A 26,685-nucleotide genomic window follows, 5' to 3' on the forward strand; every position below is an offset into this window, starting at 1 on the left:
CTGACAACGTATTCAGCTGCAGCTGAATCAACCATCCAGTAAAGAGAATTGCATAGCATGCATGGCTAATGTCCAGGTAAGGGTAATAATAATAAAAACTTTTGTGAAAAGATATTGCACTACTAGTTAGGATAAATGGTAAATGGCCTGTATTTATATAGCGCTTTACTAGTCCCTAAGGACCCCAAAGCGCTTTACACATCCATTCACACACACATTCACACACTGGTGATGGCAGCTACATTGTAGCCACAGCCACCCTGGGGCGCACTGACAGAGGCGAGGCTGCCGGACACTGGCGCCACCGGGCCCTCTGACCACCACCAGTAGGCAATGGGTGAAGTGTCTTGCCCAAGGACACAACGACCGAGACTGTCCAAGCCGGGGCTCGAACCGGCAACCTTCCGATTACAAGGCGAACGCCCAACTCTTGAGCCACGATCGCCCATAATGTTTTCTTCTTCATTTTTAAAAGATACTTTCCTAAATTTTGCTAATGAAATTACTTTATTTGAAAGTCTCTTTAATCTGAAAGACCAGCAGTTTCATACCTTATGCTCTTGGCCATTGTAAGGAATGAGAGTTAAAGGCACTTTGTCGCACTTTTTTTTTTTTTCTTTTTTTAAACACTGCCCCTGTCAGCACCAGAAATTTGCTATGCAAAACTCTATGCTGCACCAATCTGTTGTGTTGTCATTCTTGATTGTTGGAATGTCTCAAAGTTTAAAAACAACAACAACAACAATAAAAATTCTGACTATCAAACACTGCTGAAAAAAATTTAGCAATATGATTTTTTCCTTAAGATCACAAAGGGGAAGATTTTTGTTGGAAATTTATACTGACAAGAACTGGATAATGTGTCAGGAATGAATGGACAACCTACAGAGGGCTGAATTCAAAGTAGGCCTGAAAATCAAAGTAAAATATGATACAGCAGTCCGTTTTGCTGAAATTTCATTGCAGTACCATTGATTGATTGAATCTTTATTTTGAACATGTTGAAAAAGTACAACAAAATAGAATTAAAAGAGACAAATGAACAAAGCAAAACAAAAGGAAAACGAGCAACCACAACTCCAAATAACTTTCATGTTCAAAAAGGAGCAGGAAGAAGCATAAGCTTATTTAATTCCACCCCTTTTCCACTATCTAGTATCAATAGACTACAGAAATACCTCCTTGCAATTACATTATATGTCATGTGTATTTTTTTTATATATATAGAAACGTGTGTGTGTGTGTGTGTGTGTGTGTGTGTGTGTGTGTGAGACGCGCGCACACACATGAAAATATTAGACAAGAACATCCTATCAAATCTCTACCTTTTCCCTGTACCCTGTAAAAACAGTCTCCTTAAACCGCTTTTTAAACTGCGCCATGCTTGGACATTGCTTCATATCTTTACTTAGTCTGTTCCACAGCTTCACTCCACACACAGAGATGCAAAAACTTTTTAATGTTGTACGGATACGAGGATGTTTTAAATTTAATTCCCCCCTCAAATTGTATCCCCGTTCCCTTTTAGAAAACATTTTTAGAATATTGTCAGGAAGCAGGTTATTTCTTGCTTTATATATAATTTGTGCTGTTAGAAAATGAACCAGATCTGTGAATTTTAGAATTTTTGATTTTAAGAATAGTGGATTTGTATGATCTCTGTAACCAGTTTTATGGATTATCCTTATGGCCCTTTTTTGTAATATAAAGATTGATGATAGCGAACATTTGTAAGTATTGCCCCAAACCTCTGCACAGTAATTCAAATACGGTGCAATCAGGGAACAATAGAGAATGTGGAGTGATTTGTGGTCCAGAATGTGTTTTACTTTACTCAAGATTGAGACACTTCTTGAAATTTTGTTATGTATATGATTTATGAGACTTCCAGTTTAATTTATCATCTATAATCACACCAAGAAACTTATGTTCAAGTACTCCTTCAATTTCCACACCATCTAAATGAATCTGCACTTGTGCATTTCTAAGGGAATTCCCAAATAAGATTATTTTAGTTTTACTTGGATTTAGTGATAGTTTGTTCCTGTTAAACCATTTTTTAATTTTGCACATTTCTGAAGTAATTGTATCCAGCAGCTCCTTTAGATTCCCCCAGAACAAAAAATATTTGTCATCTGCAAATAATACTAATTTTAATATATCAGATGCCTTACAAATATCATTTATATAAATAATAAATAATTTTGGACCCAGTACAGAGCCCTGTGGAACACCACAAGCAATGTCCAAGCATGATGAGGAATCAGAATCAGAATACTTTATTCATCCCGAGGGAAATTAGGGTTACAGCAGGCAGCACGCTAATGGCGCATGCGCACTTACAAAGGAACCTTCTGACCAACTTTACACAAACATCACATTGGGCAGACATGTCAGAAAGGTAGGCTGATAGGAAAAAAAACAACGAAAATACATAACATGAGGTAAGAGGAGGAGAAAAAAAAACTCCACTCAGACTGAGCTCCTAGTGGGAGAACAGTTTGATAACAGAAAAAACACCTCAGCACAAAAGCACATGACTATCAATACACCATAGAAACACAAGACAAGCAACAGGGGCGGGTAAAGGGTAAGAGAGAGCCGGTGTAGACAGCGCATCCGGTCCTGCAGCATCTGTGCTGGTCCAGTTGACTGCTATCTTCCCCGGGAGGGCACAAGCATTGAAGGCGTTGGAAAGGGAGGGGGGATGAGTGAGTGCTTATCAGTGTAAGTGTAAGTGTGTGTGTGTGTGTGTGTGTGTGTGTGTGTGTGTGTGTGTGTGTGTGTGTGTGTGTGCGTGTCCATAGTTTTTTTTCATTCATTTATTTATTCATTTTCAGGCACAACAAATACCTATATTGAACATAAAATACACAAAACAAAAAACAAAACTTGCCTGAAAAAGGAGTGGGACGAAGAAAACTTATTAAATCCCACCCCTATACTCACTCATCAACAAAAAAAAACAAACTTCCTGCAGCTACGCCCATCATTGCATACAGACCCATCAACAGCCCCGGGCAGATACAAGCATCTAAGCGGCAGCTCGCAACCAACAATTAGAGCCTTCATAACTGAATACAGAATATATAAATTATAAATTGCATTACCACAGGTAACAGGCAGTAATAACTACAAGTAACAAACACACATACATATACATACATATATATCTACACACACATGTACATATATGTACATACATACGCACACTTTATTTTTTATTTTGGAATCCATACCAGCAATGGTAAGAGGACAGACATTACAGAGCACACTAAAACCATCATTGAGTATACTGTGACCAGACCAACTGTTTGTAGAGACATTTAAATCTATGAATATTTTTGCATTGTTTCAATTGTAAACTCAGACTGTTCCAGATTCTCACACCACATACAGACACACAAAAACCTTTACGGGTTGTTCGAGTTCTGGGTAATTTGAATTCTCCAAAGCCTCTCACATTATAAACCTTTTCTCGAATTTCAAATCTAGTTTGTAAATTTGCCGGTAAAAGTTTAGTAAAAGCTTTATACAAAATTATGGATGTATTGTAATTAACCAGATCCTGGAATTTAAGTAACTTTGCCTGAAGAAAGAATTTGTGAGTATGATCTAGATAACCAGCCTTGTGAATAATACGCAGTGCTCGTTTCTGTACTGTGACTAATGGATTAGTTGTATTTTTATATGTATTTCCCCACACTTCCACACAATATGTAAGATATGGAAGAACCAGGGTACAGTACAGAGTACGAAGTGCATCTTTATCAAGGAATTGTTTCACTTTGTTCAAAACTGCGAGGCTTCTAGAAATTTTGGTTTTTATGTGTCTGACGTGGGGTTTCCATGAAATTTTGTTATCAATTATGACTCCCAAAAATTTGTTTTCACTCACATTATCAATTGGTACACCTTCAATGATAATTGGTAATTCTATATTATATTTTAAATTACCAAAAAACATTGCTTTAGTTTTATTTATATTTAATGATAATTTATTTATGTCCATCCATTTTTTTATTAATTTTAGCTCCCTGTTTACGGTCATTACAAGATCAGTATAATCATCGCTACTGAAAAATATGTTGGTGTCATCTGCGAACAGTATGAGTTTAAGTACTTGAGAAACATCAAAAATATCATTTATGTATACATTGAAAAGTTTTGGTCCCAACACTGACCCTTGGGGAACACCACATGTAATACCAAGTTTCTCTGAATGGTAATGCCCTATGCTAACATATTGTTCCCGACCTGTTAGGTAACTTTTTAACCAGTTACCAGCTTTCCCTCGAATACCATATCTTTCCAATTTATCCAGTAAAATTGAGTGATTGATTGTGTCGAAGGCCTTTTTGAGGTCAACAAAAATACCAACTGCATATTTATTTTTATCCAGTGTATCAGTAATTTCTTCTACTGCCTCAATTATCGCCATTGAAGTGGTTCTTTGCGTTCTGAAACCATACTGACCAACATTTATTATTTGATGTTTTTCAAGGAATTTTTCTAATCTTGAATTAAAAAGTTTTTCTAGAATTTTTGAGAATTGAGGCAGTAGAGAAATAGGCCTATAATTGGTAAAACTGTGTTTGTCATTACTTTTATATAGTGGTATTACTTTCGCAATTTTCATTTTTTTTGGAAAACAACCGGACTGAAATGATAAATTACAGATATATGTTAAGGGACTAGCAATATTCAGAATAACCTGTTTAACTACAGACATATTTATGTCATGATAATCCATTGAAGACTTACTTTTACATTTTAATGTGATATTTATTACTTCTTGCTCATTTGTAGCTGAGAGGAACAGTGAAAAGGGATTTGATTTTATATTACTGATATTTTCATTTTTATGACACGGGATGTCCGCTGCTAGTTCAGGGCCAACATTTATGAAGAATTTATTGAACCCATCGACAATATTACTCATGTTGTGATTTTCACCATTTGCATCAGTAAAATATTCAGGATATGATGTTCCAGAAGATCCTTGTTTAATTAAGTTGTCCCAAGTTCCTTTTATATTGTTTTTATTTTCATATAATCTTCTTCTATAATAAAGTTGTTTGCTCGTTTTTATAATATCAGTCAATTTATTTCTATATGCTTTATATCTTTGTTCCACTTCTTTTGTTTTTACTTTGATGAACTGTTTATACAGATTGTTTTTCTTTTTGCAAGCATTAATAATTCCTTTTGTGAGCCAAGGACTTTTTATCTTTTTTTTCTTTGTCATGTGTTCGTTTACAGGACAATGTTTATTGTACCACATAGTAAAAATATCTAGAAAATTATCATAAGCCTTGTCCACATCTGACTCTTCATACACCGAACTCCAATCTTGTTGTGCTAAATCGAAATTGAAGGCATGAATTGCTTCTTCATTTATTGTTCGCTTTGCTATCATGATCTTGGTATCTATTTTTTTTAAATCACAGTCACACAAAGTAAAAACTGGTAAGTGGTCAGTTATATCACAGACAAGCAGACCACTATTAATTTGGAAATCCATGACATTAGTAAAAATGTTGTCAATAATAGTGGCGCTATGTGAAGTTATTCTGCTTGGCTTTGTTATTGTTGGATATAGTGATAAGCTGTACATCGTGTCAGTAAAGTCATCAATGGCTTTTAACCTTGTTGGGTTTAGCAAATCAATGTTAAAGTCACCACAGATAAATAGTAATTTTTGGTTCACCGAAGCAAACGTTTTTTCTATCCATTCATTAAAAGTGTCAATACTTGAACTGGGTGTCCGATATATGCAACTTATTATAACATTTCTCTTTTTGTCATTCATAATCTCAATAGTCAAACATTCCAAAATTCCATCAATAGACATAGTTGTTACAACATTATATTTTATAGAGTTATGAACATATATAGCAACCCCGCCGCCCGCCTTATTTAATCTATTCATGTATTTTAAATCATATCCATTCAAACAAAAATCTATTCCTTTATCGACATTGAACCAAGTTTCAGTGATGGCTATAACACTAAAGGGGCGAGAAAATTGTTGCAAATAGTCCTTAATGAAATCAAAATTAGAGTACATACTTCTGCTGTTAAAGTGAATTAATGAGAGCTTCCCGTCTAGGTTAATTTCTTTTTCATATTGTTCCTGAGTGAAATAATTACAATTTTTAACAAAAGAAGAGAGAAAGTTACTTTCAGAATCTATTTCTGGATCTATTATATTATGCTCCTTATATTCACAATCTAGATCAATTACTTTCTGTTGAAGAACTAATTTCAACGTGTCCATGTCATTTCCTGGTGTAATTGATACATTGGTGTCAGTTATACTTGTCCAGATCCTCCATGTTCCTCACTATCAGTACTTTTGCCTCTTCTGGTGTCCTGTTTAGCTTAATGAAAATCTTACAGTTTGTTACCCATGTATGTTGTATTTTACCGTTGTTCTTCAGTTGCCTTGCCTTCCTCGCGATGTCTGCGTTTTTTCGTGTCAGATGCTCATTAATGAAAACGTCCGTGCCTTTCAGTTTGCGTCCTTGTTTCAGCAGTGCGACCTTGTTCTTCCGATTGACAAATCTCATAATGATGGCCGGCAGTCTGTCACTCCTCCTGGGCAGTGAGTGACATGCTTCTATGTGCTCCAGGTCCATCTCTATCCCCTTGCTTTGGAGGAAGGACGCCACCTGTTGCTCTACCGAGCGGGTCTCCTCGTCGCTGGGCTCCCCGACGTTCCCGGCCACGAGCGCGGCTTGATTTTAATACCGCTGATGACCACGTCGTTCGTACGGGTGTACTGCTCCAGCTCATCCACCCGCCGCTCGAGATCCATGATCCGTCTGTCCTTCTCGGCATTTTGGAGGCGTAGCTGTTTTACCTCCTCCAGAAGCCCCAGAAGCAGCTCCTGCTGTGCCCTGACTGCGGCCACGTCTCCGCACAGCGCTCCGAGGGAGGTTTTAATGTCCTCAACCTCCTCTGGTGTTGGGCCTTTCTTGTGTGGCATACTGAAGCGAGAGCACGAGGCGGCCACCACGAGGGACCCGGAAGCGGAATTTCTGATGATGGCGCCTGGCTAGGCCTGCTGGCTGATGGTGGAGCCTGGCTGTGGCCTGCTGGCTGATGGTGGAGCCTGGCTGTGGCCTGCTGGCTGATGGTGGAGCCTGGCTGTGGCCTGCTGGCTGATGGTGGAGCCTGGCTGTGGCCTGCTGGCTGATGGTGGAGCCTGGCTGTGGCCTGCTGAGCCTGGCTGTGGCCTGCTGAGCCTGGCTGTGGCCTGCTGGCTGATGGTGGAGCCTGGCTGTGGCCTGCTGGCTGATGGTGGAGCCTGGCTGGGTCTGCTGGCTGTGGCCTGCCAGAGTGCCTCGGTGCTGCTGTGGAGGGCTTGTGTTGTTGGCGTGATCGTTTCTTCACGTGCGCTGAGACAGTGTCCTTCGGCCTATCAGGCTAAGTAAACAGTCCTCCAGCCAATCCAGGTGTCCTTGCATGGGATGGGAAGAATAGCCGTAACACAGTCGTTATCAGGGAGTGATTGTTCGGCTCCAGCCTTGGGCCTGCAGCTGGCGCCGTGATGGGGATCCGCAATGTTTATGTTGGTTTTGTTAATTTCCGTTGGAGAGTCGCGAGCCTCCCCATGATGGTATCAAACTTCTGTTCCATGGTGTTATCATTCTTTTGATTCTGAGACTTCACAACTGCAGTGATCCGTTCCGCGATGTTTTCCAACTGTCGCTCAAGGGTGTCATTTTGAGCAGGCCTTTCTCTGATGTTTCCCCTCATACGCTCAATGGTGTTGTTTTGAGCCTTCACAGCAGCTGCAAGCGTCTCCAAGGTGTTGACCATATTATGTTCGTTGTGAGAGGTTGCGCCTCATTCCATTTCGATTCCAGCGGGCAGCCTTGTGGGGGTTTGAACAGCCGGTTCCGCTCTCTTATTTCTCCGATAAACCAGGGCTAAGCCAACTCCGATCAGCATGAACCCTGTTATCATGGTTCCGAATAGATAGATATCTTCAGCGTCCTCGATCGACAGTCCCGCCAGGCACATGATCCTCCAGTTCTGCCACCCGTCCATCGTGTATCCGGCAGGGAAAGTCCCTCCAGGGCACTCAGGCTCTCCCGAGCCCAGATTTCTCGTTGAGAAAAGGGTGTCAATAGCATTCAGAGACCAGTTGATCAAATAAATAATTTTTCACCCATTGCAGTACAACCCCCCCTGATCCCGTACCGTTCCAGTTTATTAATTAATATGTCATGATTGATTGTGTCGAATGCTTTCTTGAGATCCAGAAATACTCCAGCTGCATACTGTTTCTGATCTATAGCATTCGTAATGTCCTCAATTGATTCGATTAATGCCAGAGATGTTGATCTTTTTGATCTGAATCCATATTGACTGTCAGAGTAATTTATATTTATCTAAGAATTTGTCTAATGTTTATTAAACAGGTTTTCTAGGATTTTGGAGAATTGTGGTAGTAAAGAAACAGGCCTGTAATTTGTGAAGTGGCGTCTATCCCCGGTTTTATACAGCGGCACAACTTTAGCTATTTTCATTTTGTTTGGCACTTTTCCGTCTGAAATGATAAGTTGCAAATATATGTTAGAGGTCCTACAATTCCTTCAATCACCTTCTTGACGATTTTCATGTCAATATCATTACAATCAGTAGATGTTTTATATTTGCACATGTGTACAATGTCAATTATTTCTTTTTCCTCCACTGATGTGAGGAACATGGAGTTCCTATCAATCAGGTTTTCACTACAGTCTACTGATGGCAGTGACTCAGGAATTTGTTCACCACCCCAATGCGTTTGTCAGTCTCTCAGTTTCCTCTCCACTCACTCGTGAACAAGACCCTAAAACCTGCACTCATTGGTGAAAAATACAGGGCGCCAGTGGTGAACCTGCCAGTTCTGGTATTTTATAAATTCGGGCCCTCAGACCATGAAGTCTGTTTCTGATTGTTTGGTTAGAGACATTCACACCAGTGGCCTGCTCGAGATCATTATGTAGCCTAGCAGTGCTCATCTTGTTCCTCCTTGCACAAAGGAGCAGATACCGGTCACGCTGATGGGTTAAGGACCTTCTAAAATCCTGTCGAGCTCTCTGAGTAACTACCTGTCGTAGAATCTCCTCTATGCTCTTGAAACTGTGCTGGGAGAGACGGAAAACCTTCTGGACTATCTGTGTGACCTCTGTAGGGTTCAGGCATCCCATCATGCTACCAGTAATGACACTGGCCCCAGTCAAATGCAAAACTAGCGAAAAGCAGTCAGAAAAGATAAGGAGGGAAAAAGGTCAGTGTCCTCCAGCTGTGCAACCATTCCTTTTTGTCTCGTTGTTGCCCCTCTAGTGCATTGTGGATTTCATTAACACCAAAGCAGCTGAAAATGACTAACAACCTCCTCTGCTACTTTCCTGACCACAACAATGTCCCACAAGTTTAACTGTCTTGATGCTGTACTCGGATTAAAAAGGGTTTTTTGCTGTTGTACTTATACAGTCTTTTCTTTCTTTCACAGAAACATTGCAGGGCGAAAGTAAGTTTTTACTGAAATAAACAAAGAATGTAGTTCATAGTTATACTATATTACTAGTATAGTTTTTCCTGACTTTGTTTTTGTTTTTGCTCTGATGTAATGTGTTCAATTGCATTGCTCTCATACAGTCTTTCCTTTCTTCCATAGGTGCTGGAAAAAAAGCGCGCAGTAAGCTTGTTTTATTCGTAACTTTTTCTTACTTCAGTAAAATGTATATGGACAATTTTGTTGTAGTACCAAACATGCTTTAATGAAACTGGTGAATTCAAAAAGCGATCCGCCACTTTGAAAAAAAAAAAAAAAATCAAATTCTTAAACTAAAAATAATTTTTTAAATAATAAAACTAATTACAGAATTTTGCACTTGACGATGCTCAATCATCCAGGTAAGTAAATCACCAAAAGTTGATTCTGTTCATCTGGACGTAGCGTCCTGCCAAAGCAAAAACCTGTAGTGATCCCGTACGTGTCAGGAGTATTGGAGAAGTTGAGATTTTTTTTCTAAATACCGGGTCTCTGTGGCTTTTAAACCCCAAAACACGCTGCGCCAAAAATTGGTCCACCCCAAGGATCGGTCCCTCGACACAAACAGAGTAACATAGTGTACGCTGTTAAGTGCAGGAGGATTGTCAGGATTTATACATCGGGGAAACCAAACAACCTCTGGCTAAGAGGATGGCACAACACAGAAGAGCTACCTCGTCAGGCCAGGACTCTGCAGTCTTTACACCTACAGGCCAGTGGACACTCAATGATGAGGATGTAACATCCTGGACAGGGAGGAACGCTGGTTTGAGCGCGGAGTCAAGGAGGCCATCTACGTGAAAAGGGAAAGACCGTTTCTCCCACAAATGCTACGTTCAGATGATCAGAATCCACTTTTGGAGATTTTGCACCATATTTTAGCGCTTTAAAAAAGCGCAACTATACAGTGTGTACTATATCTATTAAATATAGACATAGTCTAGTTAAATATAAAAAGTTTTCTAGGCCCTTTTTTGGAGCCTTTTCTGTTAGAGCACAAGTTTCTTAGTAGCCCAACAATTTTTATTCATGCATAAATATGTGTTATCAAGGGACTGTTATTTTGAACTTAATAGATATTCAATCTCTTCTTAAACAGTCCTACACATTATAATAGGTGTCCTTACCTTCACCAACTTCCTTTGGGCGGTGGCTTTTTACATGTACACGCAGAGGCTTCAAAGGAGTAATGAGGTGAGTGGGAGCTCAGATGTGATTGTTGCTTAAAGCAGAGATGTAAGGATGTCCAACTACACATTTAATCCATATTTAATACACTCAACAAAAATATAAACACAACACCTTTGTTACTGCTCCCATTCCCCATGGGATGGACGTAGAGACCTAAAATTCATTCCAGATACACAATATAACCATCCCTCCCAAACAGCGGTCACAAATCAGTCCAAATGTGTGGTAGTGGGCACATCTGCTATATTGAGATAATCCATCCCACCTCACAGGTGTGCCACATCAGGATGCTGATCTGACATCATGAGTAGTGCACAGGTGTACCTCAGACTGACCACAACAAAAGGCCACCCTGGAATGTGCAGTTTTTTGCGCTATTGGGGGTCTGGGGACCCAGAACCGGTCAGTATCTGGTGTGACCACCATTTGCCTCATGCAGTGCAACACATCGTCGCATGGAGTCTATCAGATTGTCAATTGTGGCCTGTGGAATGTTGGTCCACTCCACTTCAATGGCTGTGCGAGGTTGTTGGATATTCGTGGGAACTGGTACACGCTGTCGTATACGCCGGTCAAGCACATCCCGAACATGCTCAATGGGTGACATGTCCGGTGAGTATGCTGGCCATGCAAGAACTGGGACATTCTCAGCTGCCATCTGCCCTGAACAATGTGAACCATGATTCATCCGTGAAGCGCACACCTCTCCCAACGTGCCAGACGCCATCGAATGTGAGCATTTGCCCACACAAGTCTGTTACGGCGACGAGCTGGAGTCAGGTCAAGACCCCGATGAGGACGACGGGCATGCAGTTGAGCGTCCCTGAGACGGTTTCTGACAGTTTGTGCAGAAATTGTTTGGTTGTGCAAATTGTTGTGTCAATTGTTCCAGCAGCTGTCTGGGTGGCTGGTCTCAGACGATCTTGGAGGTGAACCTGCTGGATGTGGAGGTCCTGGGCTGGTGTGGTTACACGAGGTCTGCGGTTGTGAGGCCGGTTGGATGTGCTGCCATATTCTCTGAAACGCCTGTGGAAGACGGCTTATGGTTGAGAAATGAACATTCAATGCACGGGCGACAGATCTGGTTGACATTCCTGCTGTCAGCATGCCAATTGCACGCTCCCTCATTGCTTGTGGCATCTGTGGCATTTTGCTGTGAGACAAAACTGCACATTCCAGGGTGGCCTTTTGTTGTGGGCAGTCTGAGGTACACCTGTGCACTACTCATGATGTCAGATCAGCATCCTGATGTGGCACACCTGTGAGGTGGGATGGATTATCTCAATATAGCAGATGTGCCCACTACCACACATTTGGACTGATTTGTGACCACTGTTTGGGAGGGATGGTTATATTGTGTATCTGGAATGAATTTTAGGTCTCTACGTCCATCCCATGGGGAATGGGAGCAGTAACAAAGGTGTTGCGTTTATATTTTTGTTGAGTGTATAAAAATAGTGCAGTTTCAACAGTATTCTCTCAGTTTTTCTAAATCATAAACAAATGCTGCTATAGTACATGAAAGAAATCTTCCAGCATGGCTAAATGTGTAAAATTACAGAAAAAAGGAGAATAATTCCCATAAATTCACATAAAATTCCAGTTTTTCAAATAAACGGTCTTCCTTTGTGGAATTGAAATTTACAGTAATACTGAAAAGGAGGAAATTTGATGTTTTGTTTTTTTAATGGTTATTATTGAACTCTTATCTAATTACTTTGTTTTGTGTATTATGATAGCAAGGTCTTTATCAGTAGAGAAAATTGTGAAAAGCTATGACAATACAGTAAAACGTCAGAAATCTGAAACTTCTCCATGTGTGTGATACCTGTGGCTTAAAGAATACAAGGGTAGGGCTGGGCCATATCATACCGTTCACGGTAACATCGGTATAATGTTGGGCAACGATAAGAAAATATCGCGATAGAATATGGGTGAAACACGCATGTGCAGTGCCTTTGTTTTCATACGCACATGGCGGAAAAAGCATGGCGGCGACGGAGAATGAGAAGAGCGAAAGCGGATTGATGAATGAAACCAGAACTGGGGCCCGTTCTTCGTACGTCGCTTACTACATCCAAGATCAAATGACACATCCAAGACCAAACCATCGCGCTAACCGTGAGCTCGCCAATCCGGTTCCCCGAACACACCTGCTGTTGACGATCAGTACAGTTGGATGAAGTAATGTGAGATCACTGGGTGCCGTAAAAGGGGCTACGCATCGATAGTAGAAACATTGATCGGCAACCCTCTGATTGGTTGGCGAAAATGTCGAAGGAGCGCGCTCGGTATTTTTCGGCAGCAGAGCAAGAACTCTTGAGTGAGGGATTTCAGGAGTTTCAGAGTTTAATTAAAACGCAAGGGAACACTGCAAAGGCTGCAAAAGCAAGGAGAGAGGGCTGGCAGGAAGTTGCTGACAAATTAAACTCGTAAGTAATTTAATAATAATAATAATAATGGATTGGATTTATATAGCGCTTTCCAAGGCACCCAAAGCGCTTTACAATGCCACTATTCATTCACTCTCACATTCACACACTGGTGGAGGCAGCTACAGTTGTAGCCACAGCTGCCCTGGGGCAGACTGACAGAAGCCAGGCTGCCATATCGCGCCATCGGCCCCTCTGGCCAAAACCAGTAGACGGTAGGCTAGATTTATTATATTATATTACATTATATCCTCTTTCACATTAGAGCCACGACAGGACCCACTAGCACATGGGAACAAGTAAAAGTGAAATATACGAATATTCTACAGAATGGTAATATTTATCACTTGTATTGCTTTTAGTCTCTTGAAAAGAGACCCTGAAATAATCTGTTTGTTCATAACAGCAACCAAGAAAAGGGCAGAGCAAAAAAAAGACAGGTGGTGGTCCTGCACCCCCTCGTCAACAAGTTGGTTAAGTAAATAATACCCTCACGGGAATATCGATATCTCTCTATGAGCACACTGTCGCGCTGAGCTAAAGGATCCTGTCTGTCCCGCAATATACGCTGAATTCTGAGGACTCTCCTTATCAATCTTGCACCTTCCGCAATGGGTGGCTCGCGTAAACGGACAGGACATGGCTGCGACAGGCTTCCCAAATCCCCCTTCGCTTTTATAGCCGTGGTCTCCCATCTTGATTACACAAAGTAATTTACTATTACTACTCTGAAATATGAATTACATCTGTAATAATCACATACATGTAATAGAATGTTAATAGTACATTTCCCTTTTTTAGGAAATGACCTGTATCTGTATGAAATCAATAAATGGATCAAGTGCTGCAGGATCAAGTACTGCATTATCTTTAGTTACATTGATAATATTTATTTATGGTGAAACAGTGGTGGAATATCGCTGTTGCTTTCGTATAAATGAAGCGGACATACCTGCGTGGCCGCGATCTAATCCTGTTTACATAAAGTAAGCCTGCTCCCGAGCAGGTTTACGCTTATGGCTCTGTTGCTATGGCAGCAAGTCCCGGATGAGCTTCGGGGAACCGAACGATCCAAGATCACACGAAATCGTCAACAATCAAATCCAGCTAACTTACTTAGCGAGATACGAAGAACGGGCCCCAGGTTTGTAAAAATGCTGCAGCTTCACTGGTGTGGAACTGGTTCAGCTTTCGTCCGTCAGATACACAACAAAGCACTATTTTTGGTAGCGCATGCTAGCGGGCCGTTGTTATTACCGTGTTGTTTGGAAAATACGGCACACTTAAAATCAATCCTTTGATTTTTCTGAAAGTCGACAGAGCCCCTTATAATCCCGTGTGCCTTATGTATGAACTCTGGTTGTGTTTACTGACCTCGAAACGATTTTATGTGCACGGCGCTCGAAAATCTGTCAAATGTTTCAGTACGACTTTGCTAAGCTACGAAGCCGCACCGCTTGATGGATTGCCGGAGCATTACGGCTATCGTAGGCGGAGCGATGCGTACTGTGCTTCAACATAATATTACTGTATTGTGTGTGTGTGTGTGTGTGTATGTATAAGCTCTTTTTAAGTTTTGTGGATATTATACATGGTTATGCTGAGGATATGTCGGCCAGTTTCCACTGGAAATGCCTTTTGGTTAAACTGTCAGCGAGGAATTTGCATTTGCACTGTTAAATTTTTACATAACTTGGACATAAAAAACAGCTGCTTGTTTAAGTGAAAATCATTGGTTATTTTTTTTATTTTTTTTTATTTTTATTTTTTGCACTAATAAAGTTGTGGAGTTGTAAAGAATTTTGTCTCGTGTCAATTATATTGTCAGTTATATCGTTATCTCAAATTTTCAAAAGTATATCGTGATAAATATTTTAGGTCATATCGTCCTGCTCTATACAAGGGTATAGCAGCATTTACCCAGACATATTGTTATTCATCAGAATCAGAAGATCAATTCCTGTATAATTTCTGTGAGAACATGACAGAGTATGTGTTAAACTTTACGTAATAGCAAATTTGTCACTTTGATGAGGAAATTAACTTTGACTTTGGCTTCTGTCTCATTTCTGCTTCAGATTCCAAACTTGAAAGAAGAAGAGGCGATGACAGTGGTACAGATATTTTTTTAAGACTGTGGATGCTACTGATGGATGCTACACTGTGACTGAAGCTCGGAGAATTAGGATCCAATTAAAGTTGCAGTTATTTGAAAGCATGAAGTGAGAGGGGTGGGCTCTTGCATGTCTCTATTATAAGGGGGGGATCTGAATATCACATCATATCACAAATATTTATGAAAGGATTTTCATGAAAGCCTAGTCGCTGTGCTCGATGGAATGAAGTTTAAACTAGATTTTGAATGACAAATGCAGATAATGGAAAATAAAGGTGCAAACAAACTCAGATTTCAGTGACAAACCTTTCAACCACAGTGTAACAGCTCGTGTTTACTTAGGACATTGTCTCTTTAATATAATTTTTAATATACTTTGAAATGTTTTCAACTCAGCTATTTGTGACTGAGTCTTTATTATAGTCTTACTTGCTAATGAATTTCAGTAATAAGAACAACAGAAGTGATTTGTCTGTTTCTTAACATTTGTGGAGTCCACTTTGTGTTAAACCCTGGTCAGGGTGTTTGTGCTTTAACAGTATTATTTTCTTCTCTTTTTAGCGTAACACATTTCGCAGCGGCATTGGAGAGGGTTCCATTTTATTAATGGTAATTTTTTACTATACTACTACTTTCATAAACGGTGCCTTTTAAAAGACTTAATGTTTCACACACGTGGTTTCCTTGACTGATGGTTGAATTAGACCAGAATGGATTATAAAACAAACAGAAACGCAGCCTTGACTGATTTAATAATAAGTTTGCTTTTTTGTCAGAAGGCATCAAGTTGTAGCTACTAAAATGTTCTTTTCCAACAGCTCTTGAAAAAGAATAATAATCCAGGTCTGTTTGTGTGCTCCATACTGGACTTCTCTCTGCTGGGAAGAAACACACAGTTCACTGGGATAAATTTCTTTTGCAAGGAGCTGAAAAGAGAAGTGATTTTCTTTCTTTCTTTTTTCTTTTTTTGTGGCTAACAATTTTATGTTGAAAAGAAATTACCTGTTTTTTGCATTGGGAAATTCAGTAATACACCATTCAGAAATGATCCCTTTTGCAAGTTTTTTACTAGTGTCTGTACAAATATGGGACATACAGGGAGTGCAGAATTATTAGGCAAGTTGTATTTTTTTAGGAATAATTTTATTATTGAACAACAACCATGTTCTCAATGAACCCAAAAAACTCATTATCAAAGCTGAATGTTTTTGGAAGTAGTTTTTAGTTTGTTTTTAGTTTTAGCTATTTTAGGGGGATATCTGTGTGTGCAGGTGACTATTACTGTGCATAATTATTAGGCAACTTAACAAAAAACAAATATATACCCATTTCAATTATTTATTTTTACCAGTGACACCAATATAACATCTCCACATTCACAAATATACATTTCTGACATTCAAAAACAAAACAAACAAATCAGCGACCAATATAGCCACCTTTCTTTGCAAGGACACTCAAAAGCCTGCCATCCATGGATTCTGTCAGTGTTTTGATCTGTTCACCATCAACATTGCGTGCAGCAGCAACCACAGCCTCCCAGACACTGTTCAGAGAGGTGTACTGTTTTCCCTCCTTGTAAATCTCACATTTGATGATGGACCACAGGTTCTCAATGGGGTTCAGATCAGGTGAACAAGGAGGCCATGTCATTAGTTTTTCTTCTTTTATACCCTTTCTTGCCAGCCACGCTGTGGAGTACTTGGACGCGTGTGATGGAGCATTGTCCTGCATGAAAATCATGTTTTTCTTGAAGGATGCAGACTTCTTCCTGTACCACTGCTTGAAGAAGGTGTCTTCCAGAAACTGGCAGTAGGACTGGGAGTTGAGCTTGACTCCATCCTCAACCCGAAAAGGCCCCACAAGCTCATCTTTGATGATACCAGCCCAAACCAGTACTCCACCTCCACCTTGCTGGCGTCTGAGTCGGACTGGAGCTCTCTGCCCTTTACCAATCCAGCCACGGGCCCATCCATCTGGCCCATCAAGACTCACTCTCATTTCATCAGTCCATAAAACCTTAGAAAAACCAGTCTTGAGATATTTCTTGGCCCAGTCTTGACGTTTCAGCTTGTGTGTCTTGTTCAGTGGTGGTCGTCTTTCAGCCTTTCTTACCTTGGCCATGTCTCTGAGTATTGCACACCTTGTGCTTTTGGGCACTCCAGTGATGTTGCAGCTCTGAAATATGGCCAAACTGGTGGCAAGTGGCATCTTGGCAGCTGCACGCTTGACTTTTCTCAGTTCATGGGCAGTTATTTTGCGCCTTGGTTTTTCCACACGCTTCTTGCGACCCTGTTGACTATTTTGAATGAAACGCTTGATTGTTCGATGATCACGCTTCAGAAGCTTTGCAATTTTGAGACTGCTGCATCCCTCTGCAAGATATCTCACTATTTTTGACTTTTCTGAGCCTGTCAAGTCCTTCTTTTGACCCATTTTGCCAAAGGAAAGGACGTTGCCTAATAATTATGCACACCTGATATAGGGTGTTGATGTCATTAGACCACACCCCTTCTCATTACAGAGATGCACATCACCTAATATGCTTAATTGGTAGTAGGCTTTCGAGCCTATACAGCTTGGAGTAAGACAACATGCATGAAGAGGATGAAGTGGACAAAATACTCATTTGCCTAATAATTCTGCACTTCCTGTATTAAAAAAAAATATATATATATTTAACTTGTCAGCACGCAGACATTTTTTTTTTAATGTACCGGTCCCAAATTACAGATCCAGGTTTATTTTGATGGCAAGAAAGGCCACTGAAAATGTTAGTATGTAGTATGTAAAGTATGTGTGATATTTAAAGCTAAAATTCTACAGAATTTGAGACGAATGACTCTTTACCAGTTCAGCCAAGAAGAGGGTTCAAGCATCCAACCATAAGACGGTTCTTGGCTATGAAAAGCACCTGGTTGTTGTGCAACTGGCTAAAGGACATTTACATTAATTGTCACGGTTCTGGGTCAGTTTGACCCAGTATTTTGAGTTGTCATGTTTTTGCAGGTTTAGTTTAGTTCCATGTGTCATTTTCAATTCAATTTCTTTATTGTCCCACAAGGGGAAATTAGTTTAGCAGCAGGAGGATAAGAACAAACAGAACAATACTATAAAACAATAATAACAATATTGTTTTTTCTGTCTGTCTCTGTGTCGAGTCTGCGTCTTTGTGTGATGGTTTCTTGTTCCTGTTTTATTGTGAAGGTCTGAGTCTCGTGTGAGTGTGTGTTCAGTTTTACCTCTGTCTCGTCTTGTTGATTACTCTCAGCTGTGTTCCCCACCTGTGTGTAATCTCCCTGTGTTTCTCTGTGTGTATTTAAGTCGCGTCTTCTGTGTTTGTAGTTGCTGGTCCGTCTGTGTATCCACCATGTCTCACCCATGTGTTCTCCCTGCTGTCCATTGTCATTCTCCTCTGCTCGTTCTCATTCTTGTCCAGGTTTCTGCTCTGTAGTTTAGTTGTTTCCAGTCTAGTTTAGTTCGTGCTCCATTTGCTGTTTGTCTATATTTATTTCGTATATAATAAACCACCCTCACCCCTTTACAAGTGCCTGCTTTTGGATCCTCCTTTATTTCCCACACGGCTCATCTCACTCGCCGTGACATTAATATTAATAGGGGTGGTTGATCTATATATTGGAGCATGCGTGTATAATTCTGACACGGTGCGGATTAGAGAATGTCCAAAATAAATTCAAACATTTGCACCAAATTCTTGTTTTCGTAAAGTTATAAAAGATGTATGCTTTTATAACAGTCCCAAGAAATCCCCAAATTTCCACAACGATGCAAAAAAAAGATTTAGGCCACATGACTGTCAACACAGACATTTTGTTTGACGCATGGATTTTAAATGTACTTTCACTTACTGACTACCTCTATTTCTATTGTATTGTCTGATACATGGAGGTCTAAGCAACAAAACTACTTAGGTTTTGGAAAAGATCACAGTTCAGATACGCAGCCCAGGGTGTAAAGCGAGCTCTACTCCGCTCCACTTGAAAGCTTACCCAAAGATATGGACTACGCAGCCATAACTTTTGGACTGATAAGAGCTGACTACAGCCATTCATTCTGCCACAGAGACCCTGGGCATTTTCTCTAACAGGCTGTAAACATACTTAAGGGACCTGATTAGAGCAACTGCAGATTGGGGACTGCAACAGTGGCTTGATTTTTCAGCTGCCTGGGTTAGATCTGTTCTAACCCAGCTTAGCTGTCGCCCCCCTCGTGCATCTACAAGTGTCCAGTCTCAGTTTGTTTGTTTCACGAGTCAAGCAAACACTTGACTTGATAATACACAGACTAAACACTTCTCTCTTTCTCTTTATCATACAGACACCTGAAAGTTCCATCATCATAAATTCACCTGAAACCACCATAATTGAAAGCCCTTGCCCACACAGAACACATCTTTAGAAGTTCCGGACTGATGAGAAAATCTTTTCTAAATTTGGCCATCGCAGAATCTGGGTACGAGGATCTGCTCTATACAGCTTGTTAACACTCCAGATGAAGAAAAGGTGGTCTGTGAATGACTCTGAGCTCGAAAGGAGGATAAACTTGTGAAGAATGTGAAGAAGAGTGAGACCGAACAAGCCGCAGCATGCCTATTCATGTACCTGCTCTGCAGTCGCAAATCAAGAAGGTTTTGTGGATTACCCCAGCTCCACGTCCAAGCAATAAACTGTCCACCTCATGTAAAATGTTTTACTGCTGTACTGGTTTTAAGTGACCAAGTTCTTGCCAGAAGAACTACACCGGGCTTGTTACATTAGGAATATTGGTGCCGATGAGGGAGTCTGCCGGCATCTAATCCAGCCCAGTCACATGGTTTATTAATTAAACTCCCGGAGAGCAGCCATTTGGCTTTTCTACCTTTAAAACCCAGAGAGCAGCCAAATGGCTTTTAGCTAGGCTTTAGCTTCAGCGAAGTGGAAGCTAAATTGGCTAGTCATTCATATGTGAATTAGGTTGTTACCTGGGAATTCTGGAGGGGAGGGGGGGTGTGTGGATGAGGGGGTGGGGGAGCTGCTAAAAGCTGTGAACTTCCTTTTGTGTTCGTCTTGATGCATTCTCAATCATCCAGGGAAATAAATCTCCAAAAGTCACCAACTTGGAGTGTTTCAGTTTGCCATCTTAGGGAGAAATCAACACACATGGGTGTATGTTCTTTGTTGCTGAGATTTATTGATAAAAACAGTACAAAAAACCAACCATTTGTACACATATTTACAAATGGCCTGCTGAGTGGTGCACGGAGCATGTTCATTGGTTCATGGACCTCCCTGAACTAATGGCATTTATTGCAATTGTCATCTTGCGGGGGGTTAACAGGGTTCCATCTCTACGTGACTGCTGGTCAGCAAACCTGGGAAACCCACAGATCATTGGAACTATGGCACGAAACCGCTTCCAAGACATCATGCAACACCTACGCTTTGATGACAAGTCCACCCGCAGTGATCGAGCAAAGACTGATAAGTTCGCTGCAATTTCCAGTGTGTGGGGATCATTTGTCACCAACTGCATCACGTGCTACAACCCTGGTCTACATATCACCGTTGATGAACAGCTTTTCCCATCAAAGACTCGGTGCTGTTTCCTGCAGAATATTGCAAGTAAACCTGACAAGTTTGGGATCAAGTTTTGGGTGGCTTGCGACCTAAAATCCAAGTACCATCCAGTACTATCCATTTATCTTATTTCTTAGGTGTTTTCAACCTCTGCTGCCACGCTGACGGCATATGCGGCCAAACGGAAGAAGACAGTCTATATTCTTAGCAGCATGCACAGCGTGGTTCAGACTGATAACACTATCAAAAGGAAGCCAAACACTGTCACCCTTTACAACAAAACAAAGTGTGGCGTGGATGTGATGGACCAGATGGTTCGGGAGTACACTGTCCGCAGAGGAACACGGCGCTGGCCAGTTGCCGTGTTCCTGAAAACACCTAAGAAATAAGATAAATTGTTATTTCCATAGCCCTTTTACACACAATGAAACACATAAACATAGAACCACAAAAGACCTGCAACATACCTGAGTGGTGAATTCATTGCGATCTGTCTAGTGGATTGAGGAATCTTGTTGACTGTGCCGAGGATGGTGGTTTTCCGTCTAAGAAGTTTTTGCGCAAGTGAAAGCGATGTGAAAAAATTGTCCGTGGTAACATTTCTGCCCTTGTCTAGGAATGGTTCCATCAGCCTCATTACTACATTGTCAGAAAGTCTCTCCCCAGTGGGACGATTGGGGTCCTTGCCAAGATATGGGAAGACATTGCAAATGTACTTGGATTTTAGGTCGCAAGCCACCCAAAACTTGATCCCAAACTTGTCAGGTTTACTTGCAATATTCTGCAGGAAACGGCACTGAGTCTTTGATGGGAAAAGCTGTTCATCAACTGTGATATGTAGACCAGGGTTGTAGCACGTGATGCAGTTGGTGACAAATGATCCCCACACACTGGAAATTGCAGCGAACTTATCAGTCTTTGCTCGATCACTGCGGGTGGACTTGTCATCAAAGCGTAGGTGTTGCATGATGTCTTGGAAGCGGTTTCGTGCCATAGTTCCAATGATCTGTGGGTTTCCCAGGTTTGCTGACCAGCAGTCATTTAGAGATGGAACCCTGTTAACCCCCCGCAAGATGACAATTGCAATAAATGCCATTAGTTCAGGGAGGTCCATGAACCAATGAACATGCTCCGTGCACCACTCAGCAGGCCATTTGTAAATATGTGTACAAATGGTTGGTTTTTTTTTTTTTGGTTTTTTTTTGTACTGTTTTTATCAATAAATCTCAGCAACAAAGGACATACACCCATGTGTGTTGATTTCTCCCTAAGATGGCAAACTGAAACACTCCAAGTTGGTGACTTTTGGAGATTTATTTCCCTGGATGATTGAGAATGCATCAAGACGAACACAAAAGGAAGTTCACAGCTTTTAGCAGCTCCCCCACCCCCTCAATCACACACCCCCCCTCCCCTCCAGAATTCCCAGGTAACAACCTAATTTACATATGAATGACTAGCCAATTTAGCTTCCACTTCGCTGAAGCTAAAGCTTAGCTAAAAGCCATTTGGCTGCTCTCCGGGTTTTAAAGGTAGAAAGGTAGAAGCCTGGCAGTGCTACTGTTTAAAATAATCAAATTACAGCATTTACATTTATGTTAGACGACTTTTAATTAACTGCTTTGGCCCCACTTACAATGAAAAATTAAAAAATTCTAGTCATTGACCTGTGCAGTATGTTAACACTATTGGAAGTAAAAATAACTTTAACTCCAATTTTGAAAACACAACTGTCTTTCTTTTGTTTTTTTTTTAATTTATTTTTTAAATCTCTGACTTGTATTATGAGTCTGTGGTCTGGGAGAGAGTCCTGTCTGCAAAATACAGTATATAACGACCAATGTTGGGCAATTATTTATATAGTTCTTCAAAAAAAGTAACTGAGTTATGCAAACAAAGTTTTTTGCAGCTATTTTTTTTTTTTTTAAATGCAGCCAAGGCGATTTTTTTTTTTCAATAAACATTTCAAACTATTTACAGAACAATCAGCTGTTCTGCATCAAATCTGATGCCACACAAAATTATTTGTGCCACTCCAAAAAAATAATTTCTGTCCACTATGCGATGAAGGAGAACAACAGCCTGATACCTGCAGGCCTGACAGCAGCAGATGTATCACTGCTGTAACACCTGTAACATTCAGCCGTCGCCTCATTGTTCTGACACACACAACGAAACTACACTACACACTAACTACACAAGATTTGCACTAAACGTCTCAAATCTCTCACATCTCAAAACACCGCCGTCACTCCTAAAAATTCACCCCGTTTCTTAACAACTAGATGCCACGTTGCCATATCATTTTTTGATTGGTCGACATGGTACTTTCTTGGACGAATAGGAAAGGAAGAGGGGGGTGGGGTTTGTTTTTGCTCACAGGCTTTCGAGCCTTTTTTCTTATAAAACGCCGTTTTTACCGTTTCTTCCCGCAGTAAATATAAACAATTATAGTATTCAGGAAGAAAAACAAACATTGCCTATTTTTATTTTATTTTTATTTTTTTATCACAACTCTGGTTTTACGTGGCCGATCAACACAATTTAAAAACTGGTATAAAGTCCACACTTTTTCCGTCTGTTGTTCCGTCTGTCCTGCTCACATCTCCAATGGTTGTACACGTTGTCATTAACGTGGCTTCACTCCACATCAGCCGCTTTGCTAAAACACCGGTGTCGGCACATAAGGACGCTGTCATAGCCTGTCAATGACGTTGATTGGCTGCGTATATACGCATTATTGGCTGAACTATGGGATAAGTTGGCATCGTTCTAATCCCAAATGGGAGCAGCCAGTCACTCACTAACACTGCAAAACAGGATTGTTGAAGTATTAATTTTAATTTCAATTCAGGTTAGATTTTTTTTTTTTTGTGCGCAACGCAGATTTTATGTGCACAGACACTGTGCCAGCAGTGCGCAATTGCGCACATGAGCAGCTTAGAGGGAACATTGGCCCTGACATAGTTCACGCCTACTGGCTGAAGAAGCTGACTGCACTCCACGAGCACCTGAATGAATAATGAACCAGCTGCTAGTTAACGAGAGACACCCGGAATGGCTAACCGAAGGCCGGACAGTCCTGATACTCAAGGACCCCCAGAAGTGACCAGTCCCCTCAAGCTACCGACCAATAATCTGCCTCAGCACCACGTGGAAGCTCCTATCAGGCATCATGGCGGCTAAGATGAACAGGCACATGGGTCAATACATGAGCGGGGCACAGAAAGGGATGGGCAAGAATACCAGAGGCGCAAAACGCCAGCTACTGGCAGACCAAGCAGTCAGCCGAGACTGCAAGACCAGACTGACCAACCTGTGCACTGCCTGGATTGATTACAAGAAGGCCTATGACTCAATGCCCCACAGCTGGATCCTGGAATGCCTAGAACTATATAAGATCAACAGGACCCTGAGAGCCTTCATCAGGAACTCAATGGGGATGTGGCGGACATACTCAAGCCCATAGCACAAGTCACCATCAAGTGCGGGATCTACCAAGGAGATGCTCTGTCCCCACTGCTGTTCTGCATAGGCCTGAACCCCCTCAGTGAGATCATTAACAATACTGGCTATGGATACAGACTACGGAATGAAGCAGTTGTCAGCCACCTCCTGTACATGGATGACATCAAGCTGTATGCCAAGAGTGAACAAGACATCGATTCACTGATCCACACTACCAGGATATACAGCAATGACATCAGAATGTCGTTCGGACTGGAGAAGTGTAGTTGGATGATAACAAAGAGAGGGAAGGTAGCCAGAACAGAGGGGATCAAACTACCAGAAGGCAACATTGCAGACATAGAGGACAGTTACAAGTACCTGGGGGTCCCGCAGGCGAATGGGAACCACGAAGAGGCCACTAGGAAAGCTGAACCACCAAGTACCTGCAGAGGGTCAGGCAAGTCCTGAGGAGTCAGCTGAATGGTAAGAACAAGATCCGGGCCATCAACACGTACGCCCTGCCCGTGATCAGGTACCCAGCTGGGGTAATAGGCTGGCCAAAGAAGGAGATAGAAGCCACTGACATCGAGACAAGAAAGCTCCTTACCATGCATGGAGGGTTTCACCCCAAGTCCAGCACCCTGAGGCTGTACGCTAAGCAGAAGGAAGGGGGCCGGGGACTGGTGAGTGTCAGCACCACAGTCCAGGATGAGACAACGAACATCCAAGAATACATTGGGAAGATGGCCCCAACTGACCGAGTGCTCAGTGAATACCTCAGGGAGCAGAAACCCAAGAAAGTGGAGGAAGGCGAGGAACCATCATGGAAGGACAGGCCCCTGCACGGTATGTACCACCAGCAGATAGAGGAGGTGGCTGGTATCCAGAAATCCTACCAGTGGCTGTACAAAGCTGGACTGAAAGACAGCACGGAAGCACTAATCATTGCTACATTTGCAAAACAGTCTATCAGGAGCCTTGGTGTTAGTATTGACTCAGCTCTGACTTTGGATGCCCATGTAAAATCTTTGGTTCGCTCCTGTTTTTATCATTTGAGAAACATTGCTAAGCTGAGTCCCATTGTATCGCGCTCCGAATTAGAAATTGTCATTAATGCATTTGTTTCATCTCGTCTGGACTACTGTAATTCTTTGTTTACTTGTTTATGTAAAGCCTCTTTGGAGCGTCTGCAAGTTGTTCAGAACGCTGCTGCAAAGCTTCTGACCAAGTCCTCCAAGTCCTCCCATGTCACACCCCTGCTGATTCAGCTGCACTGGCTCCCCGTTAAATTCAGGATCCAGTTTAAGGTTTTGACCTTGACTTTCAGGGCCCTGCATGGACAAGCACCAACATATATAAGTGAACTTTTACATCCATACATTCCCAGCAGGTCCCTGAGGTCATGTGACCAGGGCTTGCTTGCTGTCCAGCACACGAGGCTGAAAACAAAAGGCGACAAACCTTTTGGAACTGTGGCCCCCAGATTGTGGAACTCTCTCCCTTTGAGCCTGAGATCTGTGGACTCAGTGGTTGCTTTTAACAAACGGCTAAAAACCCATCTTTTTAAACTTGCTTTTAGTTGATTTTTATTTTTAGGTTTTAGCTTCTGTGAAGCACTTTGTGATTTTTATCTTGAAAGGTGCTATATAAATAAAGTTTTACTTACTTACTTTACATGCCTGCACAGGAACAAGCACTGAGCACAAGATCCATTGAGGCTGGGGTCTATCACACCAGGCAAAACCCCAGGTGCAGGCTGTGTAAAGATGCCCCAGAGACAATCCAGCACATAACAGCAGGGTGCAAGATGCTAGCAGGCAAGGCATACATGGAACGCCATAACCAAGTGGTCAGCATAGTGTACAGGAACATCTGTGCCGAGTATAACCTGGAAGTCCCGAGGTCAAAATGGGAGATGCCCCCAAGGGTGGTGGAGAATGACCGAGCTAAGATCCTGTGGGACTTCCAGATACAGACGGGAAAAAATGGTGGTGGCTAACCAACCGGACATAGTGGTGGTCGACAAACAGAAGAAGACGGCCGTAGTGATCGATGTAGCGGTTCCGAATGACAGCAACATCAGGAGGAAGGAACACGAGAAGCTCGAGAAATACCAAGGGCTCAGAGAAGAGCTCGAGAAGATGTGGAGGTTGAAGGTAACGGTGGTCCTAGTGGTAATCGGAGCACTAGGTGCGGTGACTCCCAAACTAGGCGAGTGGCTCCAGCAGATCCCGGGAACAACATCGGAGATCTCTGTCCAGAAGAGCGCAGTCCTGGGAACAGCTAAGATACTGCGCAGGACCCTCAAGCTCCCAGGCCTCTTGAAGGATTGACTGCCCGCAGGGGCGAGTGGGGAAATTTTTATAT

General features: G+C 41.7%; 1 protein-coding gene across 9 annotated transcripts in view; it reads left to right on the top strand.

Annotated features, from left to right (window-relative positions):
• The window catches only part of LOC309704694 (uncharacterized protein), a 50,059-nt gene extending 29,789 nt beyond the window's left edge, over nt 1-20,270 (top strand). For 5 of the 9 annotated variants that reach the window (XM_082530069.1, XM_082530072.1, XM_082530071.1 and 2 more), the window contains exons 10-15: nt 9,512-9,529; nt 9,677-9,697; nt 10,653-10,747; nt 15,255-15,290; nt 15,854-15,901; nt 19,631-20,269. In XM_082530069.1, the coding sequence (XP_082386195.1) occupies nt 9,512-9,529; nt 9,677-9,697; nt 10,653-10,747; nt 15,255-15,290; nt 15,854-15,901; nt 19,631-19,711 (299 nt within the window). In that variant the 3' untranslated portion in view covers nt 19,712-20,269. Of the gene's footprint in view, nt 1-9,511; nt 9,530-9,676; nt 9,698-10,652; nt 10,748-15,254; nt 15,399-15,853; nt 15,902-19,630 lie in introns of all 9 variants that reach the window. The other 4 variants (XM_082530067.1, XM_082530068.1, XM_082530074.1 and 1 more) reach the window with 2 other exon arrangements.
• The last annotated feature ends 6,415 nt before the right edge of the window (nt 20,271-26,685 follow it).

This window comes from Aulonocara stuartgranti (assembly GCF_965226115.1).
Source record: "Aulonocara stuartgranti genome assembly, chromosome: 4".
In the NCBI taxonomy this organism is placed as follows: domain Eukaryota; kingdom Metazoa; phylum Chordata; class Actinopteri; order Cichliformes; family Cichlidae; genus Aulonocara; species Aulonocara stuartgranti.